The following is a 24110-nucleotide window of genomic DNA, read 5'->3' as shown; positions in this document are numbered from 1 at the left end:
AGGAATTCGTGCATATACTTACCTTCAGTATCAACAACTTTTGGACCTGTCCCGTTGCACAACTATATGGTCAAGCCCGACGCACAGGCAGCATGAAGGCGGTTTTTAGCCGTGAGCCCGACCCTGAACCCTAAAGCTCTCGTCACCCTCGCAGCATTTGCCCTCTCTGCCGCGGCACGACCGTAGCAAATCAACAGTTCGCTGCGCAGGGCGGCAGTACACGGGGGCTGTCCTCTACAAGTTTGGTTCCACTGCGTCTTGTAAATAAGGCAGGATTCGTTTTGAGCTATGAGTTATCTGATGCACTGGTGATTTTCCACGCGTGCACATTTATTGCTGTCCACATGCAGGGATCCGTCTGTTGTGTGCATTGTTCACATGTGGCTGTACTTTCATACTTTACTGTGTACGGTCATCGCCACGTGGAGAGCCATCTTTTTTCGTAGCTGGGCCGTGCCGAGGGAAAGCTTTCCCCATGGCAGCTGCTGGCTCTGCACTACGACGCAGGTCTGACTGTATTATTCTCGTCGATGACGATGGCGAAGCAGAGCAGCTACGGAGTACTGAAGTCAAGCGCCCAGCGACGCAGTTTGCAGGGGATGCACATAAAGGGGGAAAGTCTTCTGCAGGTGAGGAAAACCTTTCTGAAAAGGGTGCATCAGGATGCGACGCAGTCGCATCCGTTAAACAGCGACTGCAAGATATTCAGCAGAGGCTGGAAGAGGTGGAGTCTCATATCGCCATTCTGGAGGCGGAGCGTGTGCAATTGAGGGAAGAAGAAGCTGATCTTGTGGCTCAGCTCAAAAGCAGCAGCACGCAGGGGCGCGCGCTTGACGACGTCGAACTCGATGAGCAAAACACCCGACAGACGGACTGGTCTTCGAGAGACTTCCCTTGGACGCGCGCAATGGAAGATGCAGCGCTCCGGTTTTTCGGGATCGACAGCTTCCGCTTTAATCAACGAGAAGTGATGAATGTGATTCTCTCTGCCCATGACGCGCTACTCATCATGCCCACGGGTGGAGGCAAGAGTCTGTGCTTCCAGCTCCCTGCCTTGATTCAAGGCACCTCGAGCCGGCTTACGCTCATTGTCTCTCCCTTGCTTTCCCTCATGGCGGATCAGGTGCGTCGCCTTCGTGCTCCCAGTTTGTTAGGGTCTTACCGAGTTTCCGCAACCTTAAGAACGGCTGAAAGTGTTCTGCGTGACACGACGGATGGGCGGAAGCGGCGCATGCGACGATCAGTGCATGCTTCAAGCAGCCCACAGCACAGACAGAAGAGGCGCAACGGAGCACCTTGCATGCCAGCGGCGCCGCTTCCTGCAAGTCGCTACAGTCTCTGCGTCTGTGACAGCTCACTGCAGAGCTACCGGGCGATGTGCCTGTCGCTTGACGGGTTGCGGCCACTCCTGAGTGTGCACGGTCCCCCCGCTGTGGTGTCTTTCAGGTTGCAGCCCTGCGAGCGCTGCGTCTCCAAGCCTTTTACCTTGCCACCACCAGCTCGAAGGAAGAGAACGAAGAGGTGAAAAGGGTGCTAAAGAGGCTGGAGGAAAAGCGGACGGACAGCCCGTCAGCCGAGGGACGAAAAGGGAAAACCCCTGCTCCACTCTCACCGTTGTCCTCTCACGAGCCTGGAGCGGTATTTCTGTACGTGACTCCGGAGCGAATCGCAAAGAGCAAGAGACTCATGTCCCAGCTGGAAAAGATCTACGCCGCAAAGAATCTTGCGCTGCTTGTCGTTGACGAGGCCCACTGCGCTTCTCAAGTGAGCAGTTCAGACCAGCGGTCGTGGAAGCAGACATCCACGCAGGTGCGACGCACGGTTTGGACGGCTGACGTGAAAACTGTCAACCAACGGAATAGCAGAGAACCCGCTGGCCCTCTGTTACATCGTTCCAGAGTTTTATCACCGAGTGGGCTGGGTGCCAAGTCGTGGCCGTCACAGATTTAAGCCGTGCAAAGACGCCACAGTCGTCTCTTCACGGGGCGCCTCTTGCAGGGGTCTCTGCCCATCGAAAAGTGAGGTCGCGGCGCAATTTTGTTCGCGTGTGCCCTCCCCCCCTCCTCGAGGCTTGAGACAGCGTCTCCTCGAGCGGGCAGCAGCCATTTGTGTAGATTCGTTCTACCAATCGCGGAAACTCGGCTTGTGTGCTGTCAATGCATGCTGTCGCACTGCAGTGGGGCCACTCTTTTAGGCAGGATTACCGACAGCTGATCTTGCTAAAAACACAGTTCCCCCTCGTGCCTCTCTTGGCCCTCACGGCGACTGCGACCCCTCCGGTTGTCGAGGACATTAAAAAGATGCTGCACATCCCGCGCAGCCGGGTGTTCCGGTCGCATACGAACCGGGCAAATCTGTTTTATCACGTCGTCCACAAGCCGAAAACGAGCGAGGAGCAGTTCTGCCTGATTGCCGGCTTTATCAACACCTTCAAGGGGCAGTCAGGCATTCTCTACTGCCTTTCGAGGAAGGAGGCCGAGACTCTTTGCGTGGCGCTAAAGCGTGACTTCCGCATCCCGTGCGCATTCTACCACGGTGACTTAGATGCAAGCAGCCGTCTCGAGGTATGGACAGTCAGTTTGTTTGAAGTGCGCTCGAGCAGTTGCGGCCATGCGGCATCCTCTTCTTGTGCTGTGCTCTGCTTCACGAGGCGCAGGCGGTAGTCGTCGCGGGGTGCAGTTCACTCGCCCGTTCCTCTGTCAGAGCAGTGTTGTTTAGTCCTTTATATGGGACTGGGATGCCGTGGAGGGGATTCGACATGGAGAGCCGTAAACCAGCAGTGACAACTTTTGCTTCTGGTGCAGGCGCGAGGTGGACGTCGCAAGTTTCCTACAACCAAGCATCTAGTTCCATAATTTGCTTGTGCCCGTCTCAAGACTGCAGTGCGCAAAGCGGCCCAGAATCGTATGCAGCACTGAAACTGCCAGGGCCTTGCGGGCGGTTGTGTTTTGACTCGGTGTGCATGCGCCTCCACCCGACGTGTGTGTGCCTGTGGCCGCACAGATACACAGGCAGTGGTCATCAGGCGCTGTGTCTGTCGTCGTGGCGACCGTCGCATTCGGCATGGGCATCAACAAAGCAGATGTGCGGTTCGTCGTGCATCACTCTTTACCCAAGTCGCTGGATAACTACTACCAAGAAACCGGCCGCGCAGGGCGCGATGGACAGCCAGCCCACTGTCTGCTTCTCTATCGGCCGTCGGACATTGCACGGCAGTCCGTGATGGTGTACTGGGAGCCGTCTGGGTTGCGGCTTCTGTACGAAATGGTGTGCTTTTGCACGGGGCTAGCGCCACTCGGTGGCGGTTCGTGGCGCGGTGGAAGCTGCCGAAGAGAGGCCATTTCAGATCACTTCGGAGATCCACACGTTCCATGCGAACGCATGTGCGACCGGTGTGCCGCGGAGTCTGTGGCAGGCGCAGAAGAAACGGGCGCATCTGCACATGACGCGGAGGTCTCGAGACAGATGACCAAGAAACGGCGGACGGCGGGAAGCCTATCTATCCGCCAGGTAGCTGAGAAAGTGGACGTGGAGGCTTTACAGGAAGCCGTGCGGCTACTTCTTGTTGTGCTCAAAGAGGCTGACGGAAAAAAGGAAAAAACCGATGTTGCGAAGATGACGCTGCTGCAGTTGCAGACAGAATGGAAGAAGAAGCTGAAGCGCAAGGACTTTGGATTGCCTGCGGTTCCTGCGGACGCCGACGCTCTCCAAGCCATCCTCGTGAACCTCGTCTGCCTCGACTATCTTACGGAGACATTTGCTCACACGCCCTATAGCACGAACTCCTATCTGCAACTTAGTTCCAAGGCGCGGCGGTGTCTTAGCGAATTAGAGTATCGTCGTCCCGAGGATGTTCTGCGCGGGATTGATGCGCGAATCCTCGGTGGAAGTCCCGCCTTTTTGAACAGGTGGACTGACTGCGGCCCTGTCACGTGGTCGAGTGTCCAACAGGCCCAGCATTTGAACTCGAAGGGGCGAAAAGGGGGTGGCGGCGACAGCGAAGACGCGTGCTGTGTTTCTGCATCGGGCAAGACGGAGTTTCTTGCGGGCCGCGCACGAGTCATACGAGGCGCTCTCGAGCGAGTCGCCAAGACCCTGGCGCACCAGAACGGCGTGTACGCATCGTGCGTTCTCGGAAATAGCGAGATCAAAAAGCTGTGTCTTCATCTGTGTTGCAAGGGGCCTGACGCAAAAGGTGAGACGCCGGGGGATGCATGTGAAGGCGACAGCGAGGGAAACGGTGTTCGGCTGGACGTCCGCAGCAAGCGCAAAACTGCAACCTGGGCGTCTGTGCTGCAGACGGCGGCTTCCAGACCCGCCGTCACCCTGGCGCCGCCGAGTGTCATGCTCGGGCAGGCACTTGTGCCCAGAAAAGTTGAGCTATATGGCGACGTAATTACCCGCTCTTGTATTGAAGCTTTTCAGCGGTGCTCGAACTCCTCTTCTGGTCAAACGTCTGCTGAGGAGTAGCTTGTATCGCAGCCGCTGCTGCGGGGTTGGACTTAGTTATCGGAACTTGCGAATGCACAAGATGCTTCACAAAAAGTATACCGCAACGCTAAAGCGATACCTGTAAGTATTTGGAGTACAAAGGTAACTGCAACTAAGAAACGAAAGTTACAAGATCTCACCCCCGATACGAGTGTGAGCCCGCCATGCGTCTGCTGGTGAGGCTGTTGCAAAACGCCAGGGATATGTGCAGGCGAAAAATGTACGCACTGCCTTATGAATTTCTCATCACACGCGACGCCGTTCTTCTGTGGTCGCTCGTTGAATGCCGTAAGAGCCATAACGCCATCCGGCAGCTGCACGAAGATGTCACAGTCGTTTTTGCCCTGTCTGAGTGTGTAGTCGTATTCGCTTGGGGAGTAGCCTTGATTCAGAAGCGTTAATTGAGGGTTGCACCAGAATCCGAGGAAATAGATGTGTTGAACATGCATGTGAGCTCACACGTTTGACACGGAGTGAGGTGCACCACGCGTCACTACTGAAGACGGTGGCAGTTTAAAACGAAGGTGGCAGTGCAGCCGCACAACAGACTGCATGGAAGTCGACACCGGCGCAGAACATGAATTCCGTTCGAAGTTCAAGGGTAATTTGCTCGTCATGCATGTCTTTGAAGCCCTCGGTCGCGAGGTCACGGTTCACACCGTTACCACGCATCGAGTGTAACTTCTGCGCACTCATTTTAAAGCTTCCTCCAAGTTCTTGCTCGCGAAGTCCCAGTTAACGACCTCCCACCACGCTGCATACAATACACACAGGAGCAAGATATGCGAAGCCCGCGTTGGAGTAGCAAAAACTACCTTTCGGGTGCGGCCATATAGACTGGTGCCTCGTTTCACCCGCGTCGCTGCTGAGACTTACCCTTGATGTACGCCGGTCTGTCGTTTCTTCTGTCGATATAGTAGGCATGCTCCCACACATCACAGCAGAGGAGGGGCGCTTTCGTCGGCTCTGTCAGAGGCGTCCCAGCGTCATGAGTCTGCTCAATGCCAACCTTCTTGCCCTGCTTGTCCCACACAAGCCACGCCCATCCTGACCCAAAATGGCCAGCGGCAACCTTCGAAAACTCCTCCTTGAATTTCTCAACAGAAATGAACTCCTTGTTGATCTCCTCTAGAAGTCTCCCCGTGGGCATTCCGCCACCAGCTGCTGTGGGCGGTTTCATGCTATTGAAGTAGAATGCATGGTTCCACGCCTGCGCGGCATTATTGAAAATAGCTCCAGTAGAACTGCGTACCACGTCTGAGCAGAGCACCAATAAACGCATCGTAGCGCAACATACGGCACACTCAACTCGTATTCGTTCATACGAAAGGATTTGTCGTCCTCCTCAAATTCCCACCGCACACAGAATCTGGCGCAAGGCCTAGTCCCAACAACAACACGCGCGAGCACCCCATGCGAACCCCAACCACAGATGCGCGGCATATTCGTCAACGATCAAACCGGAACACATTGATATTTACGCAGTTCAACACAGGGGAAACTCCTGGGAAGCTCACCTTCAAGAGACTTCCCGGCGAAGGCGGTGCCTTCGACGAAACCTGCAAACAACAAATACCACACTCATCGGCACGCAGTAAGTGTTACTTTGTCGGTCATTCTTCGTTGTAAGTCTTCGCCTCGTGAAAGATAACGAAAGTGAACAACGCAAGCGTTGGGTGAACATCGAGCCGTGCCCAAGCGCATCACGGCAGGCCTCTGTTTTAATCTATTCCGGCAAGTTCAATGCACGAGTCGCGAGCGCACACAGATGGTCGCGTCAGCATTTATACGCGCGTCGGTCGGCAGGCACGAATGGAAATGGGTAAGCCACAGGAGAAGAGTGAATTGGAGCGTGACCTTTGGCTGTCAATTTGCTCTCACCGTTCAACTTAGTCACATAGCCGGCATGATGTTTGTCGTGGTGGAACTGGAGCGTCTCCGCGCTAATGTGGGGAGTGAGCGCGTCATACGCGTACGGAAGAGGGGGGAGAGTGAACGCCATGATTGTGTAGAAATAAACGAATGATGCAGACGAAAAGCAACGGAAACGTAGCTGCCGCTCACGCGTCGTTCCGCGTGACACACGATGTACCAAATGTCTAAGGAGACGTCACGAAACACAGCACAGTGCAAGAATGCGCGGTAAATCTCGCTCCAGTGTCTCGTAGCTTTTCGTCTCTGTACGATTTGGTTTAGCACGTCACAAAGCGTTCTTCCGATGCGTCATTTACATCAAGGAATCGGTGGTGATGCTGGGTTCGCGCCAACACGACCGGAGGAGACACACTGTTGAGCAGCGTGAGCCCTTCGGGGCAGACACGCGCAGCACCCCTGACGCGGCGGCAGGCAGCCTAACCGTTGTGTGCCTGCATGGTGGAAACGTTGAGTCCTACGATAGTACCCCTCATATTCCAAAGTCTAGTCTCTCAGAAGGATCTTGGCTTTGCGCGCATTGCGGAGAGGCCGAACAGTGCACCCCACCGTCAACAATTCTGGGGAGGCGTTTTTCGTCGAGATGCACGGGAGGGGGAGAGGGCGGGGCAACGGTGGCTGGCATCGAATCGTGCGAGTCACTGCCTCACTGAGCCGAAACGGTGAACAAGTGTTAGGGGGAGATGTGATCTATCAGAAGTGGTACCAGCTCCTCTGTAATGGAGATACGGTGGCTGCTGGCTAGTGACTGCAGTAATTCAGAAACGGACGCTAGTCATGCGACCAGCAGACTTACTTAACGGCTGGATGCCAACACTCCGGCGGGGTTGTCCCACTGGCATGGTAGGTGCAATGCTCTGGTGAGACAGGATGGGTCTACTGTTGTTTTGTTGACGTGGAGCGGAAACGCTGGCTGTGCTGGCCATGCGTTTCAGGGTCCCACAAACGGTTTGATACCGAGGTGTGCGAGTTTCCGAGTGCCGACGCGTCGACCATCACCACCTTCATGTGTTAGCCTGTGCGTCTCGCGCCAGTGGGCCACGCCGATGACTAGTTTCTATTAGTTTGCACCGCAGTACTAACCAGATCCAAAGACGCGGGAGGCCGTTTAATCGGTTTCGATGACAGGCTTCCTATTGAGCGACAGTCCTACGAGCGGTCGGAAGGCTGGTAGACCGTTTGGGTTGCTGGGTGGTTGCCGCTGAGTAGAGCAAAACACGCATCATGAACCAAGATTCGCACTTCACTGAAGAGCCTTCCAGCAGGATAGACCGCGATATCCGGCCCTGCGACAATAAAAAAGACATTCCGACCGGGGGATGAGAGAAAAGAAGCATGGCTTGCACGTCATCTGTGGCAGACTTGTGTCGCGAGCTGTCACCAGCAGGACATTGCTGTTGCCTCATGAGGCAATCGAGGTTGGATTCTTCCGCCACTTCTGGAAGGTGTGATTCAGTGTCCGGCATACAGTTCAGAACAGCCGTCACAAACTCGATCGGCCCTGGCGCTGTCTCGGGCCGGTCGCTCCCCGCCCCACGCGCAGGCTATCGACCCATGGCAGAGAGACGGAAGGCATCTGACGGACGCGTTACAGCTGCTTAGTGTAAAAAGGGTATGGTCGGTAGCGCCGTTTGTTTTTTTGCACGCCGAGCAGGTACCATCTGTCTAGTGCAACTAGAAGAAGGACGAGCCCAGGGGTGCTTCCTGCGATAGTGATCGGATGGATTTGATCTGTAGCGCTCTCCGCACAATCACCCTTCTTTTTGGTCCACGTGGGCTCTGTAGCGGCGCAGAGCCGGAGATCTAAACTTCCTGCACGACAAAATTCCATGCAAGTTGTGCCCGTCTTGGATACTTTTTTCCCGTTGGCAGCCATTTTGGGAGCGATTCTCCTGATGAAGCCTTCCAGCGCGGTCCACAAGAAAGAAATATGTTGACTAGCAGTCCCGCTGAGTAGTGTGCTCTTAACTCTGCGTCGTATCTCGTCCCTGACGAGTATTCATTCTCGTCTATGCCGCTGTTGGCGGATAGGTGTGTATCATGTCCAGCACGTTCTCAGGACTGGGCACCTGCATCTCCTCCGATGTGGTAGGGAATATACTCTTCTTTGCCGGTTTGCACGGCGTTGAACGTACGAGGCGGCAGGCTGCTGTCCTCTCACGTAGAGTTCTCTATGGTTCCCTGAGAAGTAAAAGGCACCTCTAAAAATGCATACGCTTTCCCTTAAAAGCTCATTCTATCGTCATGCCGCTCACAGATGCCGCGGTGGCGGCGCTGGCAGGCTCGAAAGCGAATCTTCTCACGTGGGCATTCTTCCTAGCACCAGTCCTTCAGTTGAGAAACGAGAGTGGTTGGGCCCTCAACCGACTGTTGATAATCTGACAGTCTCAGAGCAATGCTTAGCGGACAACAACATGCCGCCGAAGATTTCCTCCCCAGACTATGATCAAGGTACGGGCAGGTATCGTGAAGTCCCCACTACTGCTAATGTAACTCTCTTCGGAGAGCTGCGGGAAACGGATAGTTCCTGCTCCTGTATTAGCTCCGTCAAGTCTCCGTGTGGATCCCTTTCTGACTTGGTCCATGGGGGTGGCAGCACCAAAAGCTGGATCGCCTTCACAGGACGAAGCGAAACCGCCGGACCCCCTTTCTCCACATTTCGATTGTCTCCTGCAAGCGAAGCCCGTCGGACTCCGATTTGCCGAACAGAGAGCCCTGGCGTTGTCCGGAAGAGTGAGCCTGGTAACTCCAGGCTCGCGCCACGGTCAGAGGCTGGTAGCGACCGTTCGTCCGGCGGCGTCTCACAGGCCCTGGACGCCACCGATGTGGCCTCCGGGATGGCCTTGCACGGAAACATGAAATCCGAGAGAGACAGAAGAAACCAGGAAGGCTACCAACGTGACCTGACACTCGCCAGTACGGAACCCACTCACCGAGGTGCTCGTACCTACGAGTTCAGTTCTCCGGAAGAAAACGGTATACCATGATACTTGCTTGCTCTTTTATCACGGCTCGCTCCACGGTAATCCCGTTCACATCGAAAAGGCCGCCTGACCGTGCACCTCGTGCATTGCTACAGACCGACACCCTGGGTCTCCTGTTACTCTCTGTTTTATAGCCTCCTTTTTAACTAGTGGCTACGCAGCGACCGTATCTGAGCTTTACCCAGACCAATCGCGCAAACGAGTAAACTGAAGCGTTTTGTAGTTTGCAGTGTGCAGCGCGACCAGCACGTGAAGTGGCCGGAGGCAAACCTTACATGGATGAAGAGAAACATTTCGCATATGATAGGTGCCTGAATAACGGCACGTGATCAAAAGGGATACATTAAAAGAAAGGACGCGTCCAACTCTTCACTAGAGCATGCCTGTTTTGCCTGGTGTGTATCTCGACGCAGGGTTCGCTACGCCTGCAGGACGGTCCCCCAGCCTCAACCAGGTTCACCCTACGGGGCATCTAACCTATTGGGATCCATCTGTGCGTCTGCCGCGCTGTCCCAGTATCGGAAGTATCAGCTGGAACAGCTGGCCGAACAGTAACGAGGATTCAGCCGATTCCGCTCACGAGGGTGGCATTGCCACCAGAATCGAGTGGCCGTGCGAATCGAACGAGGACGCTTGGGATTCTTTCGCCGTCAGCCAGACGGAGCAGCTCTTGCTTGCGGGCGACGGTCAAGCATCTTCAAAAGCAGAGCTCACAACCTCGCCTCCGAGACTCAGTGATGCTCATGCCTTACCCGCGCCCACGATTTGGCGCCAAATCAGCTTGGCGAAGCAGCTGTGGGCGTTCACCGGGCCCGACAGGCATCTTATTGCAACTGCAGCACTCTGTATGGTCTTTTCTGCCGCTGCGCAAGTACGTCGGGACGCTGTTGAGGTGCTTCGACAGACTGTTACCTCTGCACAGTGTGGTCATTTAACTGAAATGCTTACAAACTGTAGCGCGCCAGCAACGCGCAAGGGAATAAATAAGCGACGTCTTTCCGTCAATGCTTGTGGTCCCAGCAGGGACGCACCGCCAGAGAAGGTCGGTCTTCCCCCATATTGTACAATGAATTCCGCCTGTTTTAAGTCCTGGAAAACGAAGCTCGTGTAAACGAGGATGTGAGACCCAGAGTTCGTCCACGATAGCCTAACTACGGCTTGAACTCGTGAGTGTTACTTTTATTATGTACTTCTCCGTAGGATCCGACTGCCTGAATGAATTGTCACTTGCCCAAGGGAATCCAGAAGTCACGTAACAATTGGCTGCCTTAGATGTGCTCGTGCCTTTGCCTTGTGACTTGATTGGCAGGTTTGTATTCCGCATTTTGTAGGTATCGTGGTGGACACGGAAAGTCAAGCAGAGGTCAAACACTCCATCATCTGCCTCGTCATTGCAGCATCTGTCCACGTTCTGCTAAACGCTCTAAGGGCGGGGCTGCTTCACCTGGCTCTTGTAAACTCCAAGCTTCGCTTGCAAAAGCGTCTTTTCTCGCGTCTTCTCTTGGCGGATTTCAACTTCTTGCAGCAGCATTCTACGGGGACCTTGTCAGCGAGGCTTTGTGTCGATTGCTCGAAAGTCTGCGACATCTTTTTGACGAATCTGAACATATTCCTCAAAGCGCTTATGCAGATTGTCGGTAAATAACTTTTGATGCATTTGTCCTGTCCGTATTGTGCGCCGAATGTACGGAATACGCGTAAGTGTCTCATCCCGCTTACACCGTCCTAGCTCCTTGTTTTCCCAGCTTTGCCGTATTCATTGGCTCAAGGCGCCCAAAAATTGTCGCGGAGGGAGGCACCCTCGTACGAAGACAACCACCTTCTTTGTGTATATATGTACAGGTGCACCTGTGGGTGACTGTCCTAGGGGTGCCGCGTGATTTAGGTTTATTACGTCGCCCTTAGGCGTGGCCCCGCTTTGAAACTGCATATTTGCTATACATATACAGCTATTCTTTATTATTGGTTGGCATACTGTACAGGAGTTTTTGTTGGATGTTTTGAAGACTTCGTATGCTAACGGAGGTGTTTCTGGAGTCGCGGTTGCGACACTACGCTCGTTAGTGGGAAACGGATAAAGGCACCGGAAGGGCTAAAGGAAAAAGCCTGCGAGGGTTCTGTGCTGCCGGAGTCCGTTTCAGGTATTCTGGCGTTCATGGCAGGAATGAGCAAGGAGCTGGTGGCAGTCGTGATCTTCAGTCTTCCCCTATTCTTTCTCGGAATCCACCAGATTGGCATTCGCACGCAGCGGCTCTCCACTTTGGCACAGGCACGACTTGCCGACTCCAACAAAGTGGTACAAGATGTTCTATCAAAGTAGGCGCTATGTGCATAGCCACACTTCCTCCCTTTCGAAAAGCACATTGAGGTGTACGCGCGTCTATCGTGTTCATAGCAGATGCATGCGCGGGAAGGAGCGTCTAGGCGCCGTCAGTGCGTATCCGTGATACAAGGCGTTCCTTCCTTCTTCGGTCAACAGAGGGCTTGTGGAACATGAACAAGCACTCGGCCATGAGCTCCATGCGAAATGCTTCGTTGCGGTTCTCTTTCATTAAGATGTGTCTTTATTCAGGTATACACACACTGAGACCAGGCAATGTATCTTTTCTTAATGCTGGGTATTATGCGGAAACCCCACCTCATTGCGATCTGGGTTATGCAGCGTAATGGCGACGAAAACCAACACGGGCGAATTCCAAGAGCTCCAGCGTTTTGGTGACCGGACCAGAAGATATTTTTCAATCGAAAAGCATAAAGCATTCCTCAACGGCTTTAATCAATTGCTCGTCACAACAATTCCGCAACTGTGCTCTATCGTGCTACTACTGGCAGGAGAGCAACTGGTAAAACACGGCAGAGTACAGGCGGGTACTCTAGTTACGTTCATGCTCTATCAACAGCAGCTCGCTTCAGCGTTTACCAATGTCGGTAACGTCTACTCCACCTTTATGGAAGCATTTGGAGCCGCCCAATATGTGATCGCTCTCCTTAGGGTCCGCCCCGAGGTAGAGCATTGCCTCCTTCATTCGCTGCCCAGTTCGGGAGAACTGCGACGCTCCGATGAGCGGTCGCCTTCCAAGAGACGGCGACACATGGAGCCCGTCAGACGTACTGGATGCCACAGAAACGAAAAAGACAGAGCTGAAGAGCATACGTATGTCAACCTGCAGTCCCAGCGGGACACGCTTGAAGTTAAAGGCGACATAACTCTCGACAACGTAACCTTCGCCTACCCCGACAGGCCAGCAGTCCCTATCCTTAGCGGTGTTAGTCTCCATGTTGCTCCGAAAGAGGTTCGTCCCGCCAACGCTATAGAAATGGCATGACAGTTACCAGTCACCGCAGGTCTCATTCAAATGTTCATCAATGTGGCGGCGCTGCGCATCTGTAGACTGCCATTCTCCGCTGGGGCGGGGATACAGGGCAATTCTTACAAAAATAACTGTGGTTGAGCGACGATAGACTTGAGGGACCAATTATGCAGGAGCCTGCTAGGCTAGTACTCCAACACCAAACGTAGTAACCGGCGGTTTTCCGTGATTTACTTCCTCATGAACAGCCACCGCAGCACAACCTGTGAAAAGCATGGGTTTGTGGTCGTGTCTCGGACCCTTGCTACAGTTTGTGGGGGTGGCTGGAGCAACGGGCAGCGGCAAGACGACTCTCCTCCGGCTGATTGCGGGTCTCGTACATGCTGACCAAGGAGTTGTTGCTTTCGACGGCAGTGATATTCGGGAACTCGATCCGACCTGGCTGCGAAAGTATGCATCCACTGAACCGAATGCCGAGCCGTAGACTGAGGCCGTGAAAGCCCGGCAACACGTTGCAACCTGTGTAGGGGAATCTGTGGCTGCCAAGAGCAACTCTGCTTCACTTTATAGACCGTGATAGCGATATGCTCGACTTTTGCGGGAACGTAAATAATCTGCCTTGGAGCTGTCTGCATTGGGGCATACCTTACACATCAGTCGCACTCAGTTCACCAGCACGACGGTTATTCTCTTGGCATTGTGCTTGGTGGCGTGAGGGTCTCGCTCTGGGCAGGCAAGTTGGGGTTCTCTGGCAAAACCCTGAAGTCTTTTCGGGGACAATAAACGACAACCTGTACTACGGCGTCGAAACGCAGGCCCCGCTACCATGCTACAGCAGCGAGGTTTGTATGCAAGCGAAGGAGCTACGATTCACCGAAAATGTAAGCGTACACCGACGAGCGTATACCTCTCTCGTGGGCGGTTACGCCAACGCACCGTCATGAGCGAACTTCCTTCCGAACATAATGGGTGAAGGTTTCTGTCCTTTCGAAGCTCAGCCGGCGTAAACTTACCCCCATACGCGTCCTGGGCACTCCTGCACCACAGTTGCATCGTTCGTGTGGTTGTTCCCGCAGTTCCCTGCAGGATACGACACAGAAGTGGGAGACAAAGGCAGTAAACTGAGCTGCGGCCAACGAGTGAGGTACGGCGTAGATATCGTACGTTGACTTGCTTAGCACGGGGTTCTACATGGCTGGCAGTATCTGCTTGCCGTGGGCCATTTTTTCATCCGTTCGTCAAACGCCCTCTACACGTCCAGGTTGGCTGGGGTGCGGCATACCGTACTCTGCTTCTTCTTAGTTCTCGCAACATGTCAGTCAGAGTATGCTCAACATGCTCAGGCTGAAACTCAGGTGCCCTCTGGAAGAGTGCTATAGTTGGGATATCAGAGAGCGGCGCGTGCCCCGAGTGTCTCGCACGGCGCTGCGCGACACTGGCATTCGTCATTTGATCATACCGCTAACTGGGGGCAAACTCAGCCGTCTCTTTCCGCGCAATTTCCCCTAATCTTTCGTTGCTCCTGAGGCACATTCTTCTTCTCCAGTGTGTTGCCCTGGCATGGCGGCGTCGTCGCGAAAAGGGCAATTGTGTACGATGTCCGGGATGGCGTGTTGCAGGCTGGCGCTCGCTCGTGTCCTCAACCGGCAGCCGCGTGTTCTACTTGTCGACGACCCCTTAAAACAACTGGGCGCTGCAGCAGGCGACACATCGTTACAGGATGTGTTGAAGGCCCTGAGAGGCAACGTTACGATAGTGGTGATAGTCCGCAGGTGCGTTTGAGCATGACCAATTGCGCAGCCTCCAGGAAAAAGCAATCGTGGGTGACGGACGTCCACGAGAAGCTTGTCCTATTGCAGTTCATGGCCACCACAACGTAATAAGAAAATGTCAGTGCTAGAAGGGAATCACTCTGTATCTCTCGCAAGCATCTCTCTAGTCAGCTCAGAAACACTCTTCGCAACAGGAAGTTGCTGTTCCGAGAAATAGCGGTATAATATGCGCGTATTCAACATATCCATACCATCTTGAGAAGCAATTCTGTGCTCACCGTTGTATTCGCATAGAGGCACGTTCAGGAAGCCGCAGAGTGCGAGTTTCACCGCTGTGGGGGGTTGGTTGGTAGGTAGCCTGCCGCCGCCTCCGCGTGCTCCCGTGTGTCATGGTTTTCTCGCGCACGCGTATGTGGCGACCGCCGTGTATATCCCTGCAGTCTGGAAACCGCCAAGGTCTGTGACCGAATCTACGTCGTAGAGCGCGGCGTGGTTGTGCAGCAAGGAAATCACGATTCACTTATGACAGAAGAAGGTGGAGCGTACCGATCCCTGATTCTCACTGAGCACATGGTTCACATGTGACTTCGTATAGCTAGAACGGCAGCAATGCCTTCTCGCGGTCTCCGTGCTCTGCCTGTCAAACCTCCAGTCGATTCAGCTTGCTCCTGTTGCCTGAAGTACCCGAAGCTAACTGGTGATCGTAATTGAAAACAGGCCGCCTCTTTACCGACGGACGCATGAAAACCCATTCGTGTGCGCATATCTGGCAAGAATCTGATCAAGGCTGTGGTAGAATCGCGGCAGCGACCGCATGAATCATCACATTCCGGAATTCACAGACTGCCTTTGGTGCCTCCGATGTTTGCCCATCTAAGGATGCCGAGACCTTTCCGCCGCAGCGACGTGTTTTTCTCTGCCGCGTCGGCTGCGGCAAGACGTCGAGGCGGGTACTCTAAATTTCATGACTTCGTCATACATTCAGCATGGAGAGCAGCACGCAGTTCGGTTTCTCCTCGCTCATAGCAATTCCGACGATACTGCGGCGCCGCAGTCATGGTCCCACGAACAGGTGTGACGTCGGTGCACGTTCTTGGCTTTGCGGCTTCGGAGATCGGCATACCGCGTAGTGTCGAGGAATCCAGGATGTTACGCTGACCAGTGTCTGGTAGCATGACGGGCCATCAAGGGCAACGTATTCACGATCGCAGAACGAAATTGCCACCACTCTGTAACATGAAACTAAGCACAGCATCAAATGGATGTCCGTCGGAACCATAGGAAAATGCCTAAACTTTCTGCGCGCTTTGATAACCCGTGTCGCCAGCCTAAAGCATGAAATGGTGCTGCCAGATCCAAGCAGCGAGAGACGCACTGTGTGGTCAAAGTACGACACGTACTGAACGAGCGTGTGACGACCCCCCCGACAACACCGCATAAGCGATCCACTCATCTTCAAGGAAGCAACGACTTTGCGCCCGTACTCCTTACGTTCCGTGACCACCGGGAGGAAACAGCGCCTATGAGTAGCTCCCAATCTGTCTGTTTTTCTTTAGTTGGTCTGTTGGGCCTTCACCAGGTTTTCACTTGCAAAGCTCCAGTTGACGACCTTCCACCATCCTGGAAATAACAAAATCAGCCCGTAGCGCATCATTTTACGACAGCAGCTCCTCCGAAGCTTTTGGTTGACACCGCAGCCGACACACCCCTGAAATGCACATCTCCCCCCTCCAGTGAAACGTTTGTGATGCGAGTGACGCAGGGTCACAACGTTGTCCCCCTTTGGGGAGCCGCACAGCACCACACTGTCACAGGCTTACCATCAACGTATGCCGGTCGGTCGTTCCTCCTGTCGATGTAATATGCATGTTCCCACACGTCACAGCAAAGAAGGGGAACCTTGTTCTTGTCTGTTATGGGAGTATCCGCGTCGTGCGTCTGTTCCAGGGTTAGCCTTTTCTTCTCTTTGTCCCACACAAGCCACGCCCATCCCGAGCCGAAGTGACCCGTTGCGAGCTTCGAGAACTCGTCCTTGAACTGGGCAAAGCTGGAAAAGGCTGCTACAATCTCCTCCATAAGTCGCCCCTCAGGTTCACCCCCTCCGCCAGCAGACACGGGCTTCATGGACTTGAAGTAGAACTCGTGATTCCACGCTTGTGCCGCGTTGTTGAACAATGCTCCCGAAGAACCCCTGACGATATCTGGAGGTCCACACCCAGAGCCACTGCGCGCGCGGCGAATGAGAGCTCGTGTGTAAGCGAAAAGGTGCCCCGCCCCCCCCCCCCCCCCCCACCCCCCCGCGCGCTTCTAATCCGTTCGTGCGGACGAGCCACCCCCTTCGTTTATTCGCAGCGCGGCGACAACCCGTCTTGATAGCCTGAGAAAGCAGACTGGCTCCAACGTCAACGCGCAAATTCCCTGCGACCTGGCGCAAAGGTGTCTTGAAGCGCTTTTTACTATGACTTCATTGCGGTGCTGTGTGACCGCGTAAAAGACACATACTCCACCTACGCCTAAAGGTATCTCGTTTCCCTATTTAACCATGCAGCAGTTCGCATACGAAGCGGAACGACCTGGCCAACGCGGCCTACCACAGATGCGCACATGCGAGTGAATAAACCTAAACAACAGATTCGAAGGTGGTTGCTCACCTTCGAGGGTTTGATTGGCAAAAGGCGTCCCCTCCACGAAACCTGAATCAATACAGGCAACACACGAGCCAAATGCCTGTGAGGCAAGGACCACCACGCCAATACTCTCATGAACGAAGCAGGATGAGGCATCGGACCGCACATGCTATTACACGCCCTTCCTCAGGTTGGCTGCGGGTGGTTTCCCCTGAGCTGCGGGAGTATCGTAGTTGTACACAGTCTTCGTGCTGAGACGAAGAGACAATCCCATCTGATACGAACGTGTCACGCCGCGTCCAGCACTGTACGAATCCGCTGGTGTGCGGCACGAGGGAGTGGGGAGCACATGTCTGGCCTGCTTCCCCTCGTACCATTCAGCTTGCTGACGTAAGCAGCGTGGTGCTTTCCATGGTGAAACCGGAGAGTCTCTGCGCTAATGTGGGGCGCTAATGCATCTTCAGAATAAGGAAGAGGAGGCAGGGCGAAGGCAGCTGTGCCAGAGGAGGCAAAAGGCCGGGCGTGCCGCAGGCAAGTGTAGGACGACCGCATGTGTGTAGCTCCACACTGTGCAGCCTTCTGAGCAAGGGAAGACGACAGAGGAGCGGGAAATACGTGCAAAAATCGGGATGCGGTACGACGGGAAAGGTGAGACGCCGAAAGAGCGGCTGTCTCCAGCGTCAAGCCTACTGGCGCCACCGCCAGCGCGGCAGACAAACGCAGTGCCGGGACTAGCAAAGCTGTGAGCGACATGATTGCCCAGTATACAGAGACAATACCCATGCAGAATGTGGGGATGTACGAGGCCAGACACGTGAACAATCAAGAAACACTCCGTACTGACGAGGTTCGACAGCAATTTGTTCTGCGGGCAGCGAAGAAGCGAACTACATGTTTTTCACCGCTTACGCATGTTCTGCGGGTGGCATTTCGTGCGCGTGAACTGGGCGCCACGCACACCGTGCGAAAGCCACAGTAGGGTGAGCTGAGCTTTATTTATTTCCGCGTTTTTCTGCCGCATTGTGGAGCCGTGTTTACCAGGGAGCCAACCCTTTTGAGTGATTATGAGGCTTTTTTCGACTGTGAAGCTGACGAGTCGGCGCGAGGCGAGAGAGCGCCGCCTCCGCTCCTTGGCGTATGCGCTTAGTGACTTTGGTCACATCGAGCGGCTGCCACGCGCAGCAATCCACGCTGCCGGGGTAAGAAGTCCCGGAATTCGTAATTTGGCAACGTCGCGTCCGGGGGCGGGGGGTTGCCTACCCGTACCCGGGACGGGAGGCACACAAGTCCACTCCTCCACTCCTTTGAGCAATAAATCGGATCGTTCCAGTCTTTTTCGAGGCCGGGCGCGGTGGCGAAGCGTCACATAGCGGCTCGGGCATGTGCGGCCTTCCCGAGAGGGATGAGAGCGTAGAGAGAGGGGGCGAGCTAGGTGAGAGAAGGGGGTGTCGCAGATTTTCTGCGACACAATATGCCTTCGCAATCGCTAGCTGTCGCGTGGTCTTGCGGGATCTGGCTCGCAATCGCTGCAGGCGCGCCACCACCTCTTCCGCCTTGAAGCGGCCGCTGTGCAACTGTCAGGCGGCACAGGGTGCGCCGTGGGGCAAGTCTTGTAGCCATGTCCTGCTCGACAGCCTGACTGTTCAGAAGACCGGCGAGGCGTGCCGCTCACCGCCCCGGGGTCGAAATCGAGTTGCGAGTACGGTTGTATCGAGACTCGACGCCGAAAACAACAGCTCATGACGTCATTTCATTTACTCATCGTTGTGTTTTCCCTCTTCAAATTGTTGACTTCATTTATGCGTGAGCAAAACGCGATTTTTGCAGACGTGATCTGCCTTATAAAACGAGGCTTCACCAATCGGGGGCCCTCGGTGCCTTGTGCAGCTGCTGTGCGTGTACAGCTCGATAAAGCTAGGGCTCGCCAAGGCCAGCATAGTGTCGACATTTTGCCGTCGTGTCGCGATAGGTTTTCTGTCGTCATTGTCGCTTCTTTTTGCATTCACTTCCTTCGCACACCGCCAACTGCTAGCGCTGGCTCCCTTGCTGGTTCACCACTCGTACGATTTCGGTTGTGAACTGGGGCAGCAAGCCAAAGGAGGCGTCCGTGCCATCAGGAACATTCGTGACTTCCTCATTTTCGTGACTTCCTAGCATTCCGCAGCCAACATGGATTCAAGAGATGAGAAGCAGCAAAAGCCCCTGCCTAGTGCAGAGGAAGAGCCCCAGAAGACCGACAAGTCAGAAGAGGAGGAGAAGGGCACTCCTCCCGCATCGATGAAGTCCCAGGTGTCCTTCGCCAAGTCAGCTAAGAGTTCCGACGAGGATATGACCGGAAAGCTCACTGGCGTCAAGTCCATGGTGAGCTTTGGAGAGTCAGCTGCTGGCAGTGGCGACTACACCCACTTGGACACCAAGGACTTCCTCAAGTCGCGTCAGGGAACAAGCAAGATGTTCGGACTTCCCTCGCAGTTCTTCCAGAGCCGAGCGAGCATTCGCACGTGGGCAGCCGAAGAAATCGCCGACCCCATGGTCCAGCCCTACGAGAAGAACGACCCGAGTGAGGCAAAACAAGTGCATGGCAGAGGGATTTCGATTGTTAAACAGGTCGTTCTGTCAGCGCGCCGGCTAGGTAGTATTGCTACCCTCTCAAGCCACGACTTGCTTCCCGGCACGGCCCCTAGCATAAGGCATTCTTGCGTGATCTGCTTTTTTCTCAGACTTGCCCCGTCCGTTCCACACCTCGCTGCCGGGTTATGAGCCACGCCTCTGCAAGTACGTTCTGACCAAGGGTGAGAAGCCCCCTCGCGACCCCCTGCTCGGACCGGAGGTCTCTGTGTTCCCGCCCACCTGGATCCCTCACTGGGAGCCAGACCCCAACTTCAAGCCGCAGGCATACAACTTCAACTGTAAGTCGGACTCGCCCCGCGCGGGGCGGGGATTCAATCACGTTCGAGGGGTTAACCTGCAGCGTGGATCCGTGGTTGTGGGTTTGTAGCAAGCAGAAAACTTAGGCGACCCCACCTCAGTCGGATTCACAGAACTCGTTGTCGCAGTCAAAGGCGTTGGTCGCCAATGTGTTCACTGGCGCTTGGGCTTTTTTCTTCTTTGTGCGCAGGGGAGGACAATGGCACCTTCCAAATGGACAAGCTGCCGTATCCGAAGGCCGTCTTCGAGCCGGCCGACGGATCCGCCCACAAGATGTACAACCAGGCCTACCCGTACACGGCATACCCCTACGGCGTTCCCCGGGTCTAGAGGACGACGGCTTCTGTTCCCACTACCGGAGGAAGTGGACAGGCCATTGTGCCACTGAACGGATCATGGCGCGAAATCAGTTGTTGGCAGGTATAGCGGTGTAGGGTGCACACCTACCAGCAGGGAGTCATGACGACGTCGATAGGTCTGCGAAGCACGCCTTGCTTCCGGAGTGCCTGTTTCAAACAAAACCTGCCTGCCTTGTGGTGCACGCGCGTACGATTCGAAGTTTTTTTGTTCTGCTTGTCCAGCGTTCCGGTCTTGTTTTTTGTGTTTCATCCCCAACTCTTGATCACATAAAGCGCTGAAACAATTCGAATTCAGACATCTAGCGTAAAGGCTAGACCGCTCCTGCTTCAAGTTCCAGGGCTGTGCTAGGCTGTGGTGAAGTTTGAATCTCAATAGTCTATTGACTTCACACCTCGCCAAGTTCGGAATGAAGGCACAGGCTGCATCTTGCTGCAACGCCTCCTCCGTCAGACAGTTCCGCAGAAATCAGCAAAAAGTTTCCTCGTACACGGCAGTACATGTTCCCATAGGAGGCGAGATGCGGCAGGGTCGAAAACGCATTCGTCACATTGATTCGATAGTCGGTACCACAGTCACTAGAGCCGAGAAGAGAGCTCTGTATGGAATTAGTGATTTGCACCAGAATGCGGAGCGCTGCGACTCAAAATGCATCTGTCTGAATCCCGACGCCGTGGGTATAAATCCAAAAGCCCTGGGTACGGACACCCTCGCACACAAGCAAATTATCTGTGCGCTAGCGGGAGTCATCATGGGAGAATAAAGGATATGACGGCAGGTGGTGCTGAACTGTTGCTCCCAGGCTTAGCAGTGAAAAGATCCGTATCACGCTTGCCGTCTCTCACGTTCGCGTTGACGCTCCTCTTTTGCACGTTTCTTGGCCTGTGGAGGGCATACAGCCAGCAAAACGCTCATATTGATTGTGTGTCGGGAAGTAGCCCGGACTGCGGCAGGTTATTAAAGTGAAGTGTCGTCGCAGAGAATCTCATCAGGTCGCCACAGAATCGCGTGTACGCGGATGGAAGTGGCTACGGCCTCACAATGGTGGTCGCACTTGTCTGCTTGTGTCTAATTTTTCCCTCTCCGCTCACGCGTGTAGTTGATACTGCTCGCGAACTCTTCGCTTACTTCCACTGCGTCCCTCTGTTTCTCCCTCGCCTCTTTGAGTCGGTTTTGCCACTGTTCCGCCGCCTTCTCCTTCTTTTTGTCAAGCAGCTTTTGCTTCTTCTTCAACCGTTGCATGTCGTCCTGCAGCATTGAGGGGGAAAGCGAGCTAGCTCCCATGCGCCGAGACTAGAACCAAGAGGAAGCCATCCATCTCCCTTCGGCACAGAAAGCACTCTGTGTCTCCGACACTCGCAAGCACGACTTGCGCGGTCCGCACGCGTGAGTTTGTGCGACGCATTGTCGAAAATCCGAACTGCCACGCCACGCAGTTGCGTACCAACGCAGACTCGCCCGGTGGAGCTCCGGGACGAAAGGTGAACTGTGTGTTGCGCGTTCATCAAACTGCAGCTGAAGCGGGAATTGGCTGAAAGGCAACCCATCCCCACACCGAAACCTCCCCCTTACCATAACTTTTTCTCCGTCGAGTTTCTTCATGGCCTTCGCCATGGACTGTTGGAGCTGCATCTGCTGCCTCTCGGCCGCAGACTGGCACTTCTGCAACACTTCCCGGTTGGCCTCTATCTCCCTGCAAGTTTCAACACACGCGCCGAAAAGAACGCAGGCGTCGAATGCAGATGCAGTCACGTGCAAGAATACGGCGCGCAGCGAAAGCCACCCTTCTAGCAGACGTAGGATGCTCTCAGCATGCGCGCGCACAAAGTGGAGCACAAGTAAACCCAGTGCTTACATGCTCAGTGGGGGGACGACTTGCGACGACGCGTCTCACAACGGCTCCACTAAATGAACACTACGCGAGTTAAGAGGCTTCCCAGAATCCGCAAGCGCTTGATACAGTTAGTCAAGGGGCAGGCATCCGCGTGTGCTTCATAGAAAAGGACTGACGAGAGGCGCCACTGTGCGAGGCTGTGGTGGTGGAGAGAGCGTGTTTTGCATCGCCTCACGCACGGACAGTAGTCCCGCGGCAGAGGTAAAGATGAACGGACGGTTCAGCTCAAGCTTACTTCATTGCTCGTCGCAGCTTGCGTTTCTTGGATCCGGAGCGGTTGGCCTGAGGCGCCTCGAGTCGATCCCGCGGGCATGTGACGGCGCCGTACTCGAAATAGTCTCCGGCGTCTGCCTCGCCGTCGCGTCGTCCTGGCTTGTTCTTTGAGGCTTCCGTGGAGTCCCCACGGCCTCCCTGCGCCTGGTGTTCGGACGCGTGAGCCTTGGGGGACTTTGCTTGCTCGTTCTGTCCCTTCTTCCGCTGATTCTTCCTCTCCCGCTTCCCCTCCTTCTTCACTCGGCGCAGCGCCTCGATCTTCGCCTGCAGACGCTGCTGCAGTTCGGTGCGACTGTTTGCTGCACCGCCCACAGCGTCTCCCTTTTCAGGCTTGACGGCTCCAGAGGAGGCGTGGGCGCGCCCCGCGTGCTTCGGCTGCCCGTGGGCAAGACTTGGCCGCGGTCCTTGCCGTTTTCGCGATCGTTCTTCTTCAGCCGCCACGTGCGCCTGCAGGCGCAGGGGCGTCGTCGTCAGCACGCGTGGGTGGTAGCGCTTCTGTCTAAGCTGTTTCTTCTGTTTTCCGCGCGAACGCGCCGCGGCGTCTGCCTTGTTCTGTGGCTCGGGCTGCTCGTTGGCAACGGGCTCGGCCTCCTCCTCGCCGCTGCAGAGAGCGCTGAATGGAACCATCGCCAACAGCTCATCCAGTTCCCCACCAAAGTGCACCGCCAACTCTCGAATCCGGCGCCGCCGGCAGCTCTGCTGCGGCTCCGCGGCGCCCGCTCCTGGGCAGGACTGCGCAGACGGAGAGGCGGCGCCATTCGCTGGCGCCCGCTCTTCTGCCTGTTCGCGCTTCACGCGCACCCGTCCCGCGACGGGACTCCACGCCTCTGCTGCCATGGCTTCAGAAACGCACCACAACTCCCTGGCTGTCATGCGGAAGAACCAGACGCAATATCGCGGGGGATGCGGCGGGGAAAACTAAGGAAAGCCCAGAATCCCGGAGCGTACAGCTGTGTCCGCATGTAAGGAGGAAGGCGGTAATCAAGAGAGAATGACAAGGATCGGCGGAAACACAGGTGACGAGGAGAAGACTCAGAGAGACGCCTTTGAAGCAGGGACAGAGGTGTGGAAGTCCACAGGCGACCGACGGAAAGGCTGGAGCGGCCGTCAATAGGTCACGGCAAACGCCGGCAGGGGCAGTTGCGCAGCTTCTAGCAAATCCGATGGCAGCCCTGTACCGGGAGATTGGATGGATCAGCCAGGGAAAAGGCCGGAGATGCAGTTTGGACCTGCCAGGCGCAAGGGCAACTCAGTCCTAAATGGCGAGTGCCTGCGCACATCCCCCGTTCGCCCTTACAACTTTTACGGACTGGGCAGGCTGACTCGCAGAGCCAGGATCCTGGCAACAAGAGCGATCATGTATTCAGACGGATGACGAGATCTCAACGCAGCTTCACATGGTTCCAGCGAGACGAGCAACCAGGCCACAGCCTTGAATGTTGGCAGCCAGGACCCGCCAGCGCCGTCAGCCACTGTACGAAAAAAATATTGAGGCCTACGGACAAAAAACAATGCCACAACGGCAGCGCGCCCGAAAGAAA

At 55.1% G+C, this 24110-nt stretch overlaps 6 protein-coding genes across 6 annotated transcripts; 3 read left to right on the top strand and 3 right to left on the bottom strand.

The window, feature by feature from the left end:
- Positions 1–475: 475 nt before the first annotated feature.
- On the top strand, positions 476–4470 carry BESB_078430 (ATP-dependent DNA helicase, RecQ family protein; the record flags this gene model as incomplete). Its single annotated transcript, XM_029366205.1, has 4 exons — positions 476–1123; positions 1447–1764; positions 2178–2564; positions 3004–4470. 4 exons carry the CDS (start codon positions 476–478, stop codon positions 4468–4470), a joined length of 2820 nt encoding a protein of 939 aa, XP_029217636.1.
- Positions 4471–5183: 713 nt separating this feature from the next.
- On the bottom strand, positions 5184–6493 carry BESB_078420 (superoxide dismutase; the record flags this gene model as incomplete). The annotated part of the gene is made up of 4 exons (XM_029366204.1): positions 5184–5245; positions 5368–5748; positions 6009–6050; positions 6373–6493. The coding sequence occupies 4 exons, from the start codon at positions 6491–6493 to the stop codon at positions 5184–5186; spliced, it is 606 nt and encodes a 201-aa protein (XP_029217635.1).
- A 2137-nt stretch (positions 6494–8630) lies between these two features.
- Positions 8631–15075, top strand: BESB_078410 (ABC transporter transmembrane region domain-containing protein; the record flags this gene model as incomplete). The annotated part of the gene is made up of 10 exons (XM_029366203.1): positions 8631–8874; positions 9821–10278; positions 10717–11044; positions 11549–11723; positions 12070–12700; positions 13029–13168; positions 13452–13599; positions 13795–13862; positions 14338–14490; positions 14931–15075. 10 exons carry the CDS (start codon positions 8631–8633, stop codon positions 15073–15075), a joined length of 2490 nt encoding a protein of 829 aa, XP_029217634.1.
- A 967-nt stretch (positions 15076–16042) lies between these two features.
- On the bottom strand, positions 16043–17870 carry BESB_078400 (superoxide dismutase SOD2; the record flags this gene model as incomplete). The annotated part of the gene is made up of 4 exons (XM_029366202.1): positions 16043–16110; positions 16311–16691; positions 17142–17183; positions 17492–17870. 4 exons carry the CDS (start codon positions 17868–17870, stop codon positions 16043–16045), a joined length of 870 nt encoding a protein of 289 aa, XP_029217633.1.
- Positions 17871–19286: 1416 nt separating this feature from the next.
- On the top strand, positions 19287–20375 carry BESB_078390 (uncharacterized protein; the record flags this gene model as incomplete). The annotated part of the gene is made up of 3 exons (XM_029366201.1): positions 19287–19677; positions 19838–20026; positions 20236–20375. 3 exons carry the CDS (start codon positions 19287–19289, stop codon positions 20373–20375), a joined length of 720 nt encoding a protein of 239 aa, XP_029217632.1.
- A 1095-nt stretch (positions 20376–21470) lies between these two features.
- Positions 21471–23406, bottom strand: BESB_078380 (uncharacterized protein; the record flags this gene model as incomplete). Its single annotated transcript, XM_029366200.1, has 3 exons — positions 21471–21650; positions 21975–22095; positions 22532–23406. The coding sequence occupies 3 exons, from the start codon at positions 23404–23406 to the stop codon at positions 21471–21473; spliced, it is 1176 nt and encodes a 391-aa protein (XP_029217631.1).
- Between the last annotated feature and the right edge of the window lie 704 nt (positions 23407–24110).

This window comes from Besnoitia besnoiti, chromosome VII, assembly GCF_002563875.1.
Source record: "Besnoitia besnoiti strain Bb-Ger1 chromosome VII, whole genome shotgun sequence".
Classification (NCBI taxonomy): Eukaryota; Apicomplexa; class Conoidasida; order Eucoccidiorida; family Sarcocystidae; genus Besnoitia; species Besnoitia besnoiti.
The sequence above is the reverse complement of the archived record's forward strand: the minus strand, read 5'-3'. Positions and strand labels throughout refer to the sequence as shown.